The sequence below is a fragment of the Notolabrus celidotus genome, chromosome 8 (assembly GCF_009762535.1).
Source record: "Notolabrus celidotus isolate fNotCel1 chromosome 8, fNotCel1.pri, whole genome shotgun sequence".
NCBI classification, from domain to species: domain Eukaryota; kingdom Metazoa; phylum Chordata; class Actinopteri; order Labriformes; family Labridae; genus Notolabrus; species Notolabrus celidotus.
In genome coordinates this window covers 18738698-18758766 of record NC_048279.1, presented here as the reverse complement: position 1 = coordinate 18758766, position 20069 = coordinate 18738698, and the positions used below count along the sequence as shown (strand labels likewise).

The 20069-nt window shown below is 41.4% G+C and overlaps 1 protein-coding gene across 4 annotated transcripts in view; it reads right to left on the bottom strand.

The window, feature by feature from the left end:
• mid2 (midline 2) overlaps positions 1-20069 on the bottom strand; it is a 169623-nt gene that overhangs the window by 76499 nt on the left and 73055 nt on the right. For all 4 annotated transcript variants that reach the window (XM_034689093.1, XM_034689097.1, XM_034689095.1 and 1 more), the window contains exon 2: positions 2396-3279. In XM_034689093.1, the coding sequence (XP_034544984.1) occupies positions 2396-3223 (828 nt within the window). In that variant the 5' untranslated portion in view covers positions 3224-3279. The remainder of the gene's footprint in view (positions 1-2395; positions 3280-20069) is intronic.

The window sequence follows — 20069 nt, the reverse complement described above, 5'->3', positions numbered from 1 at the left end:
AAAGAGGAGGGGGGTGTTAAAAAAAGGATGAATGCTGGAGGAAAAAAAAGGGGAGATACTGTGGCTTATTTGACGAGGAGGCTGGGTGAATTTAGCTGACATGTTGGTGCACAATAGGAAGAAAGAGACAAATCCCTGCTAGCTTAAATCATCAATAATACAGAATGTTGTATTGAATTTCCTTTGAAATATAACTGATGTTCAATGCAGCCGTCAACATTACTGCAGTTGTTGTTCACCTTAAGACCCAGTGAGACAGATTTTCGTCACTAATGGAATGCTAACAGTGTTTGTCGAAACAGTGTTAGCATATTTCAACACCCACACTTTTGTCATGTAGAGGGACAGACATGCCCAAAGTGTCCAAATGTGAGTCCATTACGATGTTCTGCCTTTGTTAAACATAAAATCCCATTTTCCAATAAAGCTTTTTATAAAGACAGCTCTAAAACTGGCAAACAAACTGTTGTGTTTTCCTCGGCTTGAATGTTTCACTGTGTGCTACACGGGGTTATGCATTTAACACCCATGACAACACCCTTGCATGTTTGGACAGAAACTCTTAAAAGTTGACTTTGGGGATTCACAATGTACATCAAACAGCATCATATCTTCAAGTACGCAATTTACTCTTTAAAACGTAGATGCTCTAGTACTGCATGATGGATCAAACTGAACATGTCTGCCATGGATCAACCTGAACATGTCTGCCAGTGTGTCCTCCAGCCTACAAAATGCTAAGTTAGCAACAATATGGAGCATCTGTGAGTTTCACCTCATACACATTTGAATGCATCTATCTGTTCCAGACTTAAGGGTAAAAACGTAGAGCCTGATTCTCATCGTCCCAAATTCATATATGGGCAGTACGCACATTTGAGGCTTAAAACCAAAGGTGAGCGAGCCTTTGTGGCGGCTGCCCCTCGGCTCTGGAACAACCTGCCCCCAACATATCCAGTCTGCGGGATCAATCGAGATTTTTAAATCCTCTCTTAAGACTCACAATTTCTCCCTGGGATTTTAATCAAGGTTGAGTGGACATCTGGCAAAATCTTAATTACATTTGAATTAATTTTATTCTATCTTATTTTATTATATATTTGCACTGTGTTTACGTATTTTAGTATTGTATTTTAGTATTGTATTGTATATTATGTTTGTCATTTGTGCTGCTTTTGATCTGTACAGCACTTTGGTCAACCCCGGTTGTTTTAAACGTGCTCTATAAATAAAGTTTGAATTGAATTGAATTGAGTTGAAATTAATTGAATTGAATTTGAGCATCTAAGCTAGCATGCACAAATGAATGCGCCACTAGTTTAGCTTTTGATTTAGCTGTCTATGCAGACACAAGGATACACAACTGTAGAAAACAATTACACCAAGAAGTAGTTGGTAATTATATGGCCTTATTGTGTTGATGTAGTAACCACTACTGTTTCACATAAATACTGTTTTGTATGTAGCAACAAGGATGCTAATCATAGGGCTATGAGATCTTTACCAGAGTATCACAGGGTTTGTCTGTCAGTATTCCAACTATGATACCATATGATGATAGACAATTACTTACTGAAACAAATACAATAAGTTAATCCAGTGGCAGTATTTCAATCATCTGAGTGACACTGAGGAAAAAAGTTACAGGAAACCTCTTGGATAAGTTTCATTTGGAAAACAGCTGCATGAAGAGGAACACAAATACACAACAGACAAACACACCCATGTCAAAAGTTTTCAGGGCAGCATATAGGGCGGGCTGCTGGAGGTCTTTAGTGGTGGAATTAGCTCCAGCTTGTGCCTCTCTGTGTTGTTTTTCACCCTGATTCAGCAGTCCTGGACTTTACGCAGAGCCTCTGAAAGCTCAGTAACCACAGGGAATGCCAGCTCATCGACTATTATAATGACGGCCTCCCTATAGCTCCCCGTCTCTCTCTGCCCTTCTCACCAGCATAACATCCACATTGTCTCCCTCTCTTGCTCTTTTTTCTCTCTCACTCTCTCTGTTTGTGATCTATCTCTCTCTGCCCTTCTTGCTGAACAAAGGCTGGTGTGAGTGTGTATGATGCAACTGTGGCAGTACTGAAAGTTCATAGTCAACAGAAATGCGAAGAATGAACATCCCAGAGGAAAGAGTGGATGGATTAAAGATTTAACTGCAAGCAGAGATATCATAATGAATGTTGCAGGCTGTAAATGAGAACCTCTTTGTGTGAATGGCTTCAAAGCTCAACAGTAAATCAGTTTCTTTCAATAAAGTCTTGTTCCAGACGGAGACTTACCTTGCTTCAGTAAACAGATTCAAACAGTATAAAATAGGGGCAGTACGCAGACATTCTTACTGATATAGCTGTAAAGCATACTTTGTAAACTGAAAAGGACGCAGAGGACTGACCTTAAGCTTATCGAAGCGTTCAGTGAGGGAGGACACCTGGTGCTCTCGGTGGCGTCCCACCAACTTGCAGAGGGCACAGATGAGCTGGTCATCCACCAGGCAGTACATGTTGACCTTCTCGTTCTCGTGCTCCAGGCAAGTCAGCCCACGGATGTGTGTATCCGGCACCGGCTCCACCAGACGATGGCTGGTAAACGGCTTCTTGTTGGGGTGTGTAGCGCGCAGGCATCGGTCACAGTATGACACCTCACACGTGACACATGTCTTCACTGCCTCACGTGGTGGATCCTGCTCACAGAACTGGCAGCTGATCCGCAGATCCATTTTAGCAACAACAGCCGGGCTGTGGTTTGCGTTGGTGTGGTTGGCGTGATTGGTGTGGTTGGCGTGCGAGTGGGAGTGGCTGGAAGAGGCCGGGCTGCCGCGGGCACTGCTTCCACCTCCACCACCACTGCCGCCGCCACCAATCGTTCCAGCTATTGTTCCGCTAATGGTGGCGGTATAGGGCCGCTGCGGCTGCAGGCGGCGGCTCTCAGTGGGGGAATTGGGGCCGCTGAGGGAGGCCTTTTGAAAGCGGTCAATGATGTTCTGCAGCGTCACATTGCGCTTAAGGCCCTCCAGTCCGCGGTGATTCAGCGTGATGACGTAACGACAAGTGGGGCACTGAAAGGCCGAGATGGATTCGAGGGGCTTGCTGGTGGAGCAGTGTGACACCAGGATACGGTGAGCACAGTTAAAGCACAGGCTGTGGGCGCAGGGCAAGAGCAGGGGGTCTTCAAACAACTCCAGGCAGATCGGGCAGGTCAGCTCAGACTCCAGTGTTTCCATCTTCAGTTGAACCAATCTGAAGGTGACATCAAATCCCACGGAAGCTGGCCAATTACCTGCACAAAGAAGAAAAAGAGGGATGAGTATTTAACACACATTGTCCCCCTCTTCTATGCTGCTTAGCTTGTACAACCGGCTAAGCCTCCTTTTTGGTGCTTTTAACACATGAATCCTCTTTCAGAGCCGTGTAAGAATAGAGGAGTGACTGAACAGACAGAATAAAATGGAGGTTGACTGACTGGTAGCGAAGAAGTACAAATCAATAGAGTGCAAAGATAGGCTGAAAAAAGACACTGACAGGATCACAACTTTTGTGTTTTTCAGCTCTTCATTCTACCTCATACTTTCCTTCAACATCGTTCTTTTCCTGACTTATCATTGACATTTCTCATTTTCAGAGCCTCAGCGGGGAGATAAGCTTGACTTATCAAACAATAAACACTTGACCCAAAGGACAAACTTTTAAGCATGATTCCGACAACAATTTCTAGTGGAACAGAGAAAACAGGGCTGGAGCTGGACAGGAAAATTGATTTCAGATCCTCCTCCTCTTTCCACAAGCCACAAAATCCCAGCACCTAGCAGCCTGCATATCAAGCTGTCTCCCCTGGGTGGCCTTAAAACCACTGACATGAGAAATCAGCAATAACCCTCCCGCATTCCACTCGCTGATTCAGTGGCTCTCCATTCTGTAATAGAAACTAAGCAGGCAGCGTGAAACCACAGTATTAAGGTGGACGACCCTGCCGAGCTGACAGTGACAATTTCATTAGATGAGGTCGTTTCTGAAGGATCGTCCTCGTCTGTCTCAGTGACAGTCATGCCGGATTTACTGATGACTGGGTTTTATGGGTTGTGACTAATCAAAAAGTACACATCATCTTTGGGACAGTGTTTTCACTACTTAGAGTGACCACTCTGCTGATATGGTCATTGTGTATACTTAGATGACAACTTTCTGACTGTGATAGAACTTTTCAGTCAGCATGTTACAAAGAGGGAGGCAGCGAATAAAAAGATCACTGAAAAAATGGTGGATCTAAAGATACTGGGGATTAAAAGTAAAGTTTCAAAGCCAGACAAGGTGCTGAGCATGAAATCAGTGTCAACAAAAGGTACTAATTCAGTCATTTTATCCATTCAGCATCGCAGTTATCCTACAGAATTTCCAGATTCTTTTTTTCACAACCCATTACTATTACAGTCAGTCAAAACCATAGACTGTATAAAATATGGACGTAGTATCCGTGACGTCACCCATCTGTTTCTAAAGAGCTGTTTTGAGGCCAACCGTCGACGGCAGCCATGTTGCTGCTGTCCAGTGATTGTGACGTAAAGAGGCAGGCTTTGAGCCTCCTAGCCAACAGCTAGTGTTCCCGCAGTCAGCTGTGCCTCTCATTGGAGGACTCGTAATCTCAATATCTTCGAAATTGCTGCGTTAGAAAAAAATCCACCCCCCTCACAGTGTGAGCCGATCGAGAAATAAGCTATCCAGAACATGTTTATTTCTGCTGTAAAGATCGTCTTTCTTGAATTGGTGTGTATGTGGAGACAGCCTCAAGCGGATCCTGGATGAACTGCCGTTTTTAGCACTTCCGCATTGGACTCATATTTTCAGACCGGAAGTTGCCGCTTGGTCAAAACCTGTATTTCAATACACAGCATCCCTGTATTTTGTAGTCTCTAGTCTCTCTACCAAAGAGGAAAGCACAAATCACTGGGCAACAGTTTTTGCACCACCTCTAAAAGGTTAGTCTAAATATAGAGTCCACACTCAATCATGTGTTGTAGCTAGTTTGTAACTTTACTTGTATCATTGTTTGGTTGCACTTTGGAGACTGAAAAGTTCAAATTAGCCTGCCAAGTTAGCCTCAAAACTTACAAAATGATTGGAATTTGTTGTTTTCTTCCTCTGCCCAATCACTAAAAAACTTTTTTCTTACCTAACAGGGTTTTTGTTACAGTGTTGCCTCCTAAGCCTAACTGTCTCCAAACAGGCCAACGCAAATATCTTCAGTTAACTGCTATAATTTGACAAATAGCAAAGAAAGGGCCTGTTATTTTGTAGCTCAAATTATAGTCACTGGTGGAGAAAGAAAGTGGGAGTACAGATCAAAGTCGTCATATACATAATCTATCAACATGTAGATGCAGAACAGCTGGTTAAACCCCCCGCTTCTCCTCAATCTTCAAGTTGTTCCATCTTTCAGAATGATGCACCATGACAACCTGGGTTTTATGAAGGATTTTACACCTACTGCGAGCTTGGTGTAAGATTTAAGCTGCTATTTATGCAGAGGTTGGAATTATCTCAGCTGGTGCAACCCCAAGGTTACAAATTACATTCAAACTAGGCTTCATTTGAATGTTTGCAGAGCTGTTGCAACCAAGCACTGGTATTTAAATCATTGAATGATTAATTTTACTCTTCAAAACTGTGGAAAAAGATGTGAAAAATTGCTTTTACATTTTCGCATTGCCCACATTATTGCTTTCTCATCCTCTCTTCTCTAGTCCAACCCAAGACCAAAACTCAATATTTTCAACCTCTTATAAAGCTCTTCTGTTTTATGGAAACAAAGCAATGGCCAGTCACTACAATTCTGCTAAGTACATGTTCTGTATGTTTTACAGCCTCAATGTGAAAATTACTCTGATAGCTTGAGTCTGACTCCAGCTAAATGTTAAAATTCACAACTTGTTGTCAAAACACTATGTTGACATGCTTCATTGTCCTCCTACTGAGTCCATTTAACTGCTCACATTAAGTTACATTAAGTTAGCTCTGCCATCCACAGCCCATTTGTGAAACCATTGTCATACTGTGTCACACTCGTGACTTCTTGGTGGGAATTTAGCTGCACCGAGAAGTAAGCGTTACACAACAACCCCTAATCTCAAAACCTTGCAAAGGACGAGCTGAAGACAGCAGTGCATAAAGACAGAAACAGAGCTCAAAGGCTCAAACTCATTTGCTCTAACAGGAGTCCCCTCCCGTCTCCTGCAGCACAAACCAGGCCTTGACACTGAGCCGTGTTCAAAGCAAACGTGATTTGAGCAGCGGCTAAGTGCTCAGGAAAGGCACTCGACTGAAGAAAGTAGTCGTATGCATTCGGCAGCTTTGTTGCAGAATTCATTATCCGGAAAAAAAATAAATCAGTGCTTGCAGCCAATCATGCAGATATTAACAGCTGATAAAAGCAGCGAGCATCAAGCTGGTGTGCAAGTAAGTGTGTGTGTGTTAGGTAGGTACATTTAACTTGTTTATTAGAAAGCTGTGTGTATGTGCGCACATACACATAATGACCTTCTCCAATATTCACCTTGGCTGCTATTTATCAGATGCTTTATGCGGCTGTTATCACAGTCTGGCTGTGTAAGGGATAAACAGAGAGAGAGAGTTTAGAGAGAAGCTACCACAGAGAGAGCATACATGAGGTTCTGCTTCATCACACCAACAATAGGTCTAATTTATCTGCACTGTATCAGAGAGATGATAACCAAAGGGGGGTGAGGAACGGATGGAAGCAGAAACAGGATGTAGAGGGAGGTGATGAAGAGAGGGGAGGAAGATCTCCAGGACCTTTGGTTGACAAGTAAGGGCACTGGCCTCGCAGTTTGTAATACTATACAGGAAGGAATCACTGTCTGTCTTTTTGTCTGTCTTTGCATATCTCAAGGATTGTGTGGTATATATATCACTTTGGACCTTGGGAATACATAGTTAAATTGTGTGAATATTGGCCAAATGTCTCCTTAAACACACTCTACATTTTGTCCCTTATAAGTTGATTCATCTTTTAACAAATTTAATTTGAGTAAGACCTTTTGCCTAAGCCAACTCCAACTTGTACTCATGGACTCACGTCCAGTAAGTGTGCAAGTGCTGTGTCGTGTCCCACTGTCACATCATCAAGCGCACAAGCTCTCTGATGCAGACTTTGCAACACCAAATCATGCAGTCTCTGCAAGTCCACATTTCAGGAGACTTAACTGTGGGACTCATCCAGAATTTCTGTGGGATTTTTCATTCAATCTGCAGCCATAATATAGCAGGTATTTCTCTGTGTTTTGGAACTGATAACTTGTATTGTGTTAGGGAATCATATCGTATGACTACTTGGCTTTCAAGGTGTTACAGGGAGGAAGGATTGAGTAAGAGACATTTGTACTTGACTGTTTCCAATTCATCAACTACATTCTGAAGAATCTCTGAAATTAACAAGTTTTTTAATAAGTGATGACGAAAAAATAAAACAGAAGGATCTATATTTTCACAGGATTACTGTGAGCAGCTTTAGGCTGAGCGATTCCATATGACTCCAGTTTCAGAGCCAAAAGCTGTCAACAACAGGAAACAAGGCACACATTCATTACGCTCCTCAGGATACACATTGATTCAAGATCACTGGGTCATTGTGCAACCATGTAAACTTTGCTCTGGAATCAGGTGGAATGTCTTCTCATCACGCCACCATACATACTCAGAGGAAGAATAAAGTGTAAGTCAATATTAAATGTTAGCTCTCTTCAGAAAACAATTCCCTTCAGATCCAGCCTCTTTGCTCATCTGTGTTTGACAAACAAAATGAAAGAAGTGGCATAAATCCCTCAGTTTACTCCTTACTCACAGAAATAAACAAAAAGTGATCACGGCAAACATGCTGTGGGATTGTACATCTGTTAGCATCAAAACAAGAAATCAATCAACTTTATATACAGACACCAAACCATCATATCAATAGAGCTACGAGCACGGTCCTTATCCAGGATTAGTGTAACAGTCACATTCAGATGTTGACTGAATCAGCAGTCTCACTCTATTTCCTGCCACTGAGCTGCTTGTGCTGATGTTAATGTGACTGTGTCTAACAGAGCATGGTGTTATAATTACCATCAAGCTTTAACACACCATCAACAGGCCCATTAAGCTTTAGCTGTGTCACTCTAGGGAAGCAGCACTGTGTCTGATAGAGGCCACTTAGGGGCCGAATCGCTAGCTTCATGGTAAGCACACACACACACACACAGACAGAGCTTCACATTAGCAAGCACAAACTCTGTCTCTTTGTGTCTCTTCATCTGCCATTTATTGTTAAGGTGTAGTGTCCCATTTGAATACAGCAGCTTGAGTATGCCTGAAGTTAAAAACACATGCACACACGCATACACACACAGACATTAATATGGAGGTGACTCTCTTCTTCAGTCTTTTGTTGTGCTAATTCCTGATGCAACATATTTAGGTGTCACTCCGATTTGTTTTCCAAAACAGATGAAAAGAAAAATGCTGACATTGTCAATGATTAATTCATTTGTCAGAATAAGAAAGTGTAGCAGGTCAAAGCTAACTGCTTATGGATTTCACATTACCAACAACATTATTTTTTAATTATATTTCTTATTTTGGATTCCCTTTTTTCCCTCTGCCTGTGTATTTTGGAGTCTGTGTGTGCATGGCTGCAATGATCTACGTACGTGCGTGTTCTGTGCCAGCCATGGCCAAAGCCATTTCTAACATGACTGGAGGGTTACTATTAAATCATACTGGACAGGTAAATGTTTACGAAAGGTGCTAATTGAGATTTGGATGTAACAACAGTACTGTGTTGAGTTGAAATCGTTGTCTTATCCTGCACCAGCCCTGCAACATTTTGAGTTCCCTAATTTAAGTTTTATTCTATGTTAGCCTCCTCTCTAGGAGACACACAAGGATAATTTGCTTTGTAAAAGACCATTTGGGTGAGATGCTTTTAACTTAATCTGAAATAAAAGGACTAAAGCTTAAGAAACACTGAACATCACTACAGTATCACCTCTGTCTCTTACTCTCCTTTATCCCTCTTTCCAGACCCAACTCGGTCGAGAAATGATGGCTGTCTAACATGAGTCTGGTTCTGCCTGAGGTTTCTGCCTGTTAAAAGGAAGTTTTTCCTCGCCACTGTAACTAGCTAAATACTGCAATGTGCAATGCGTCTTACCCTGTCTTGAAGTTCGGTCTCTTTTCATAATTTGGCATAGAGTGGTCTAGACCTCCTGTTTGTGAAAGCGTCTTGAGATAACGTATGTTGTGATTTGGCGCTATACAAATAAAGATTGATTGATTGATTAAACATACAAACAAAAAGTGACTTATTCTCCATTCTCAAAAATGTACATCTTTCCAACAGTATACAAGTGTTTAGCCTGTTAAAAACTGTCCTGGTTTGTACATAAAACTCCTTCAAATGTCCACAAGAGCTGGCTCCCTTAGCACCGCTAATTAAATCTGAATTGCTAGCAGTATCAGCCATGCCTCATGCCTGCCCAGTGACATGAATCCAACTTCCCCTGCTGTAAAAATAAATTTAAAAAATCACCATTCAGCAAAATATGAGCGTGTTCAATGAATGTGTTCATTTTAGCACACTCATGCACAACACTGCATAGTTTTGTATAATTCTGTATATTCGGTCTTATAATAGAAAAAGAGCCAATTCTAACATGGTCAGAGGGGAAATGACTGAGCAGTCTCCAGACTCACAGCTCATGAATTTCTGTATTTCTGTCTTTTGCCACAGTTGCTGAGAGTAAAGCACCAGAACCCACATACTGTATCCTGACGCTTTATTCACTGCACACTGCGGGAGTGAGACATGCATGGGTTACATGAGGCTACTCCCATCACACACTCAGACTGTGAATCTGTGTATTCTCTAAACTTTTGAAAGCTTTCAGACTGTAGTGTGCAGATGTAGAGGAGGCAGGGGAGTTACATATGAAACCTTCATTAGCAATCAAACAAAGGTTGTGACATATTTTTATATTGTATTTTTTGTTTTCTAATGGATACAGTGCTGCCGATTGTAATTGCAATGCAAGGACGTATCAATTGTTTATTGCAAGTGCATTTAAGTCAAGTGTACAGAGATCTTTAATGCTTCAGACAGATACATGTGGCAGTAAATGTGATTCACAACAACACATTTATAACACATGACCTTGGGGAATTCCTCGATATAGAAGAAAAGTGATGTCACCATTTCTGTCATTTCATAATATTACTAACATAAAAACAATAAAAGAAGCGGATTATTTAAAGCACATTGACAGTCCCCTGGGTGTATGTTTGCATGTATATAAATCCACTTTGTTGACGCACGCAACAGCCTGGAGAAAAGGCTTTCGTGGAACAAAGATGATTATCCTCACATAAACAATCCACTTGTAAAAACCAAACTGCTCCCCCCTGAATCATTGTTGCACAGCTGCTGAGCCAAAATGGGACTTTAATGGACACTTGTTGTTGTTGTTGTTGTTGGAGTGAGGGAGGGGCAACAGTTGAGAAACATAACACCACACCGCCTACAGGTCTGCACCAAAGACATGAGTGCATTGCCATTGCACTGGTGTATTGAGGATATTTTTATATTTTTACTAAGACAAAAAAACAACAAAAAACTAAGTCTGTGTGGTCCAATGTCAGAGTTCCTACTTGCACTTCAGTTTCCTTTTTCAAGCTTTAGTTTTCTTCATGTGTTTTAAAGGTTTTGTAATGACAAACTGTGGTAGACATCTCAAGGCTATCTTTAATTACGGGGATCCTAAACATTCAATATGTACTTTTGTTCTTTTAAAAGTTTATATAATCTAATCCATCAAGACAAAACCTAAGAATAACAAAACAATGTTGAAAACCTCAAGAAACTGAAAGCACAACCTTGTGAAATGTGAAATCACTGAACAGAATACTAACAATCAATCCTCTTTTTTTCAAACCATTTGCAGGCAGATGTGAGGCATATTTCAAAAAGACATGTTCCCTGGTGGAAAGCAGAAGAAAAGACTATTTCCAGGAAACGCTTGCTCAAGTGCAAGGTAGATTATACTGGTATTAACAAACATGTGTGCATTCACATCCATGTGCTCATCCCTGACCTGAACAAACACACGAGAACACACATGATGACTTGTTCCTCTAGTCTTTGGACTGAAAGGTAACAAATCAAGATTCTTAAATGAGTCAACAGTTATCATTATCAGATCCACAATGGCTGTTACCTGTCATCTTCCTAAACCCAATCAAACCCCTCTGTTCAACCTCCCACTACTTTCTCATCCCTGAGGTGACCTTATATCTCTCCTTCTGCTTGGAAGCAGTCAATCAAAGGCTTATCAAAGGAAAGAAGTGCTTTGTTAACTAAAAATCAGCATTTTAGATCTACAAAGGAGTGGGTCCCCTTCCACGGAGGCCACCACATTGCACAGTCATTTTTCTACAGTAGCATGTGAATGGAGCAGCTGCCAAAAATGCAGCGGTTGGAAGACAAATAAGAAGAAGTTGAAAACAGCGGATGTTGTCAAGTACAAAGTAGTATGTGTTGATGTTAAAACTTGGCAAATGGAGAATCGTTATTATAATGCATCACATGGAGCTTCTTGATCCCACATGCTACCGTCGCTTCACAAACAGGAGGCGTTTCAATCTAAAATCTGATCACTAGATATCACTAAATAATCCCATTTCTACACTCTGTCCCTAAAGGACCTTAGCAAGAGGCCTGTTAATGTGTAACACAACCTGAAACATACCATGTTCCCTGTATATCTGTGACTGATGTCAAACAAATAACATTCACATTCAAACTACAGGACAATGTTTCTGCTTATCAAATATATAAATTAGTCTATGTAGCAATGTGCTTTTTCTGTGGGTCAAAAGAAGTTGAGACATAAGTCTGCATACATTTGGCAGTAGGTAAAATGTTATAGCTGTGGATACAACCAAACTAGCTGCTTTTCTGTTAGTCTTTATGCTCACCCAGGCTCAAGTGCTAGTGACAGATATGACTTGTCTGGAAGAAAAAAAGAAACCTGTTTACCAAAATTAACTACTTGGGATGAACAGTAAAATCACAAGAACACAGGTTAAGCAACCTTGTTAAGTTGAAAGATAATAATGTCCAGAGCTAGCTTAACCTAATTGTTTTTCCATATGACACAAGGGTAATGATATAACACTTTGGTTAATCATCTGCTTCAATGTTTTAACCCCTGGTGGCACTGATACAAAAGTTATTTGCTAGTGTCTTAATACCGGCCAGTTACATTCCACCAGCCACCAGGTTGATTCTCCATAGTGGTGTTAGGCTGAACAAAGACAGATGCTATCCAGTCCTGCATGTAGTCAGTGACCTCAATCTGCTGCGGACCTGTTGTTATTCAGCTATGAGCATTCCACAAATAACTACAAAACAGGCTAAAGGTTAAAGACGCTAACAAATTGAAGGCTTCATTTGCTAGCTCACTCATGAGTAACAGTTACACATTAGCCAACTAATTGAAAATCTGCCTGGAAGAAAACAACAAAATGAAGGTTGAAATTCTTATGGAGCAAGGAAAATGTTCAAACACGTCAAGTCAAGATGGCAGTTTGATTTCTCTCCCTGCCTCCAGTCTGTTTTTCTAAAACAGAAAGCCTTCATTCATTACTTTATGAGTTAAACCAAGCCAGGAGCCAACAAGTCTCTTTGCAGAGAATGACTGGCCTGTTTGTTGGATGTTGAGGAGTCACAACCTCAACTCGGTTTAGCCCAGGCAAAGGTGGGGCACACACACTCAAAAGGAAAATAAAAACACCTCAATGCAGCAACGCTGTAAGAGTACTTTCATTAGTGACCATGTTAGCAAACAACTCTAAAGCTGAGGCCCTAAACATGGCATTTAATTTATAATCCCCTTAGCTGAGCGGTTAAATCTGAAATAAACAGGACATTGTTGAGTAGATTGAGTGGAGTTCAGTTGTATTAGTGGATTAAAATGCTAGAATTTTTTGGAACGCACTTTATTGGAGCACTTGGGGATAAAAATACCCATGAGAATAAGACACGTCAGAACCAGGCACTGCTGAGATTTACCAGATATATAAAGACTACAGTTTTACACCACTATGGTTTTAGTAAAGGAAGTCTGGTAGGCCAAAGACTGAAAGCCTCAGAGTTGACCAAAAGACACCAGACTGCACATGTGCTATTATATATGTGGGATCAAGGAGGACATTAAACTTGTTTTCCTTCTTTGCAGTCTTTGACAGGAGCCATGTGTCTCAAAACAGCTGATCCTGCATGAGAGAAACTAAATGTTTCATAGCATATGACAGACCAGCTAGAATTCCTTTGGCCATCTTTTTTTATTCCCACTACTTCCCTTCCTCTTGGTCCTCTTCTCTCTCCTCTTTCCACTTCCTCTGGCTCAATCTTTCCTCTCTTTTCTTTATATCTCTTCCGGCCTTTCTCTTTCTCTCTGCAGAAGGCCTCAGAGCGGTCTGATTTCACCAAACATGTGATTCCTATTCATAGAATGTAAACAGTAATGCAGCCAAGCCGGTGTTTCCATTTCACATTCAGTGCAGCTGAGCAGACCGGCTTAGCCTTAACCCTCTAACTGCTACACTGAAGTCAGCTTCAATTACAATTATTAATACTTAATCTAGAATGATACGTTGCATTTTGATGATTTTTGAAAAGTCATTACTCATATGTTTATCTCATTGCTGACGGAATAGTGTAAGTGAAATGTTTTAATTAGGGAGCATCTGAAAACATGTCACCCTATCTTGATTTTGTGAGAAATTTATTCTACATCTTATCTAATTTATTAACTCTCTCACTGCTTGAAAGAGTTCAGTTAGGGAAACATTTCACATTTGAGAAACATTTTCACAAGAAAGGCGCTTTTATCACTCTGAGAGACAGCATCTGACAAGCTTCAAGGTCAACCTGCTCTCATCCAGCACATCAGTGGACTAAGAAAATGTCATCATAGAGACACTTTGTCTCACTCTACCAGTCAGCGTACCCATTCCTTAGTTACCAGTGTAAGGTCCTGATAGAAAAAACATGGGCAAGGACTCTGTGGAGAAGTTATCTCGGCTCATCTCATTGCGCCTCATTTGATTTCACAGAATCTCCTCTACGGAACAGCATCAGGAACTCTACATGAATTATATTTGCACAGTAGGAAACTAATGTGCTCATAATCTACTTGACAGATTGGATGTCACTTAGATAAGATTTTAACTGACATCATTTATTTTGGTAAATATATACGAAGAAAGGATTTCTTTTTTAAAGCGTGTGGTAATATGCTACCTTGCACCATTTATTCCTTGTTTAATGTTTCACTATAATCTTACTTTTCTGAAATCTGTGTCTGAAAACAACGCAACTTATTCCTTCTAAAAATAGCACAACACAATAATCAGAACAAGAAGGTAATAGAATACAAGCCTAGTTAAATCCTCAAACACTTGAACCATTCAACCTCAACACAAGTTGGCCTTTATTGGGGACACTTTGAAGGTTACAGCAAGTCTGCAGATGCTGGAGGTAATATTTCCATGAACTATTTTTTTTTTCATATTTCAAAACTGCTTTTTTATATATGGTGTTACCATGCAACTATGAAACAGAGAAGACAAAAGAGGTGGTTACATACATGCCTTGCTTTATAAACGTATGTTTCAGCTGTGTTAAATACTTGACTCTGATTAGTAAGAACCCAATAGCAATGGTAATTAATTCACAATAACAAAAGTGATGCCGGGGACAACCTGATCATACGTATCATATCAAGTTAATCCGTGAGATGGAGTTCAGCACATTTTACCTCGACCTACTCGCCCAATCAGGATTCTAATTTGCATAAGCACTCCTTAGCACAGGTGCATATTATTCAGCCTACATTTATCTAAAATAGATATTGAGTGCTGCCACTGTGCCACATTCTATACAAGATGAGGAGTGAGGATAATGTGTTAGTGTCTGTTTGATGGGCTTATGGGTGTATGTATGTGTCTTTGTATCTTTTGTAGGTAACATCAGTGTTTGTTTAGTCGATGTGTTCCCATGTAGATGTATCTCTCAGTATACCCCGCTCCCCATGACTCTGCAGGCCTGTCACCATGTGTTACATACACCCACTCTCATTTGCACAGCCGTATTTGTTTCCCATATTCTCCTCTCTCCCTGTCAGCAGTGCTGATGAGTGCTCTATTGTGTGAAGGACATTTGCTGATGCAAGACACTGAAAATAAATAAACAATCAATTTTTTTTGTCAGGCACAAGGCCGAGCCAGACTTGCTAATTGGTTTAGTACATTTAAACATGAAAGCAGAATGAAATGAGATTTTCACAGGGTTGTGACAGTGAGTAGAACACACCTCCTCGCTTTCACCTTCCACTTAATACTTCTGCCTGTTACAGCTTGGCAGCCGCTGGGTAATAAAGTTAATGCTGTCAGACGTCGTCTCATCAGCTCTCTCAGGCTCTTTGCAGCAGTGGAGAGCCTTATCGGGCCTCAGCACAACACTGGGAAGCAACCGTTCGCCTGTCTCACTTCATACCACCTCCATTATTCATGTGAATTTGCCCAGGTGGGAACAAACCCAGGATCAGAAGTTAGTAGAAGAGTAGATATTTAGACAGAGCTGAGCATGCTGGAGGGAGGACAGGATGAAAACAGAGGGAGAAAGGAGCTAACGTTAGCTGTCAACAAATGTCATCAATATGCAAGCCTCAAGCTAAAGGCCTAGTGTTAAGGTCATGAGCTGTTGACCCTAGAAATCAGTCTGCAGTCAAGTGGACACTTAACCCTTTTCTCAAGGATTTTCTTCTGTTGCTCAGGAATGCTAGAAAAGATGGAACGAGAATCTCACACTTGTGCATGGATATAATTGAGCTATACTTTTTTATGCCTCAAGATTGACTCACCATGAACATTGTCCATTTATTCCGTAGTATTTTCTATGACTGAGCTCTAAAGAAATCCACATTTTCAAATATTTCGGAACAAAACAATTCCCCTGCATGGATCCATGAATCTAAAAGCACTTTAAATAAAAATGATAGGGTGAGAAACCCCGTCCCGCAGAACTTGAAAACCCCATTGTCTTGCCTTGCAGAAAACAAACCAGCTTGTATTGACAGTTGACACCAATTCAGCTTCAATTTTTCCATATTTTCATTTAATCCTGCATGTGTGTGTGTGTGTGTGTGTGCACGACAGCAAGGCAAGTTAATGGCTTACCTTTTACTGGTATTTTCCATATATATGCAAATTGACTCCACATCGTGTGAAAAAGCAATCTACGCACCACATAAACAGCACTTTCAGCTCACGAAAAAGAGGCTCTTTTCAGAGGGAAATTGCATCCCCGGCCTCTGTACACTTACATTAGCCTGAGAAAGACTGTCAAGAAAACAATAGCCGGCTGTATAAAGATTGACGATATATTCCTGTTAAGTTTTTCCATTGGTAAAAACAGCTGACGACTTTGAATGCATCTTGTAATGAGCAGGCTAACTGATCCCCAAGGAGCTAGCCACTCAGCAGCTTACCAAGTTATATTGCTAAATCATGTCGTCCTAGGGGGTGTAATAGATTCTAGAGGAAGAAAACACTTGGGTCAATTTGGAGTCACAAAAAGTATTGACAAGCCTGGTAGCAGTTTTGTCAACTTTGCTTATTAAACACCAAAAAGTGTGCTAGTTATATACAATAGATTTGTATACTTGGAAACAACGGGAGTGTGGACATTTCTTCTCCTCACAGCAGTCGTTTCATAAGATAGGAATAAGAAATGTTCCATGAAGAAAGAAACTTTTTCTCTTGTATCTACTCCCATTGTGTGTGGTGATTATATTGAGAAAAAGAAAGTTTAAAAGAGAGACTGTCTTGGTGGCAAATGTGTGTGTCCTTGTGTATGTGTGATGAGGTTCAATCCTTCCAAACTGTCTGCACTGCCTGCCAGCCGGGGGAAATACATTTATTCGCCTGATAGAAAAGATAGTGCAGATGAAAGACTTGTTGGAGTTGTCTCGGCTGAATCATACGTAACCTCATTACACGTAGTCGCAGCAACTAACCTCGTTTTAGGGACGGCTCTGTCTCCAAACCCTCCCTCTCCAGAATGAGGTACAGGGGAGAAAAGAAACAGTGTGAAATGACAAAATTAAATCGACGAGTCTATATTTTAAACCCTAGATGGATTTTCCGTCTCAGCCCGGGTGCCCTCAGTGCAGAAGGCCTTACCGCCACACCTCGGGCTGCACGTTGTAGGACCATGTGCATGGGCAGCATTTATCCAGATGCAAAGATAATTTTCTTCAAAAACGTTACGTTAAAGTGAACGGCACTGAGTTGTCAGCATCAAGAAAAGGCTGCTTGACCTAAAACCATTAACTCAAGCTTTCCCTGCTCTAAGTACGGCATTCACCTTGGGTCAAACCATGCATGACATAATACATCCAGGGCCATTTGCCACTTCAACTATAGAATGGATGCAATGATAAAGCAGGAGGTGTTGTGTGTTACTAGGCTTTTCACTTATGCATTAAGACAGTGTGTCAGAGAGAGAGTGATTAAAAATACAGAAGCAAGATGAAAGAATACAAGGCAGGGTGAGGGCGCGTGAGAAATCAGCTCAAAAATAGATCACACACACACCCAAACAGAGAAAAAACAAAAGAGCAACAAAGGAGGGAGAGTGGAGAGGTGGGAGACCTTGCCATCAGTGTGACCCCAGGGAGGGGGTTCCTGTCCTCTATCTCCCGGCCCCGCTCTACAAAGTCAGAGCCTTCTATTTATACAGTGCTGTAATGTTTGGCATTTCCTTCGAGGGGGAGACTATATGAGCCATTGTTTTCTTTGGCTGCTGTTCGATTGGCTCAGCAGGCCCTTGCATCCAAATGTCAGCGGCTGTAGCTCTTACTTGTTCGATTAGTTTTTATTCATCACCGATAAACAATCATTTGCTCTGTCTCGGGATGGGAGATCTCATTATGGGCTTCTTCATAACACACAACACATTCTTTTTTTCCTCTTTCTGAATTATTGATACGAGACATGCTGTATTTTGCCAGCTACTGCACTGCAACACAAGCGTCCATATGCAGATCTGAGCTTGCTGATAGCAGCTGCAGAAACAAAGACGTCCCAGTCATTTTCAGTGCCAATAGTCATCTTAAACTCTAGCAGGCAGAGTCAGTCAGGGAAGCACAGGCGCTGTAATATCACAGAAGTATGTAAATGTATGCATCCAAAATTCTGTGAAAGCCTATATAGAGAAAAAAGCCACATTGAAATGAATTAAGATTCAGTAAGCTCTTACATACTTTCTCAAACATTCTGAATAATGCGTTTGTAAATTGAGAAAACAAAACTACACTCTCCCTGCGCTGTAGCCCTGCAACCAAAGCCAACACAAATCAATAGGTTGTTTGCTAAACAATAGCTGTCCAACACGGCTGGCTTTCTTAAAAATAGCCGCTCCCTCGAGTGCAGCGAAACCAAAGAGAATAATTGTGAAGGTTAACAATGCCCACTGGTATATCAATATTGAACTGAACCAATGGCCAGTAGACAGAAAAGGCCCGGTCCGAGGGCTTTCTGCTGCAGGCTGGTTTATGAGAACTACTAATCATGGTAGAAAAATGAGGTTAGATTAAATTGAGCTGTTTTTCAGGAACTAAATAGCCTCCTGCAGGCTCTGACAGATGATCTATGTTTAGCAGAACATCGTAGGAGAATGTCAGATTCCTGGAGATCACTGTAATGGGCAAACAGGAGGGGATAAGAGCTGCTTTAAGAGAGAAGGTGCTCCATAAACATGCCTGCTGGGTGGATGATGAAAGCACATATGTGTCTGTATTAGAGTGCATGAGTAAGCCAAGGAATGGTTTTAGCCTTTATCCTCATGACTTTTAGTATTCCTCTCTACTTTTGCTATTCCTCTGCTCTGCTTTGCTATTAACCCTCCCCAGAATCCTACAAACATCCTCAAAGCTCTAGTTTTTCTTTGTTTTTACGCCTCCTCCTGTTTACACCTACCCTCACGATCTGTCTCTTTAGACTTATCTCTCTCTCTCTCCTTGCCCAATTCCACATTTTTATTGCAACTAAATCTAAGCCCGAGCTGGCATCGGTGTAGAGTATGTTTATTACAGCGGGCTATCGCTTCTGTTTAACAGCCTGGAAACAGAGAGTGAACAATTGTAAAAGGTTTCCACTGTAGTATTTATGAAACAATCTTTTAATGCACTGATGTGTGAAGCAAGTTGTACAATTTATGCTTGTACACACCTGCTTTGTTTGGCATTTGGTGGTCTTTTATCCTCAGATAGGACATTCAATTTAAAAAATCTAAAACCTCTGCAAGCATGGACGCACTGCAAAGCTATGCTAACACACCCTGATGTGCAGCTACACCCTCTGTGTCACAACCACTACTCCCCGGGCAGAGCTCCAAACCTCCACCACCTCTGAGGGAGGAGGTGTGGTACACTCCACCCTCAGAGAGGCTTCTGGGGTGGGCAGCACGACAGAAGATCTGGGCCTGATCCCAGGCTCCCGGTGCCAGCAGGTGAGATCATGGGAAACACGTGCATCACTGCAGGAGCAAATGCAGGCAGCTGGCTGCTAACTAGCGTGGGGAGGTTGGCTGCCTGCTCAGCAGCTGCTGCTGTTAGGCAGGGGGAGGAAAGCCCACTGTCTCTTCCTGTCTGGGTGGATTCTCAAGGTTCAGGCTCTGGAGCTTTGAGGTTTTTAGTGTTTTGCACATGTTATTACAACAGGACAAGCAAATGCCAGAGTCACACCTACTTTTTTTCAGTTCAAATCAAACCAGACTACATTTTTGTCTAAGTCCAATTTATTGTCAACATGAATGAAAGTAATTTCACACTGACTTCTCTTGCATACACTGAACATCTGCACTCATTTCTCCTTCTGTCATCAAAGTTAAACTCAAATTTGAGGCATTAGAATGAATGAAGTCTGAGTTTTAAAATATGCTTTTACTTGCCTTCT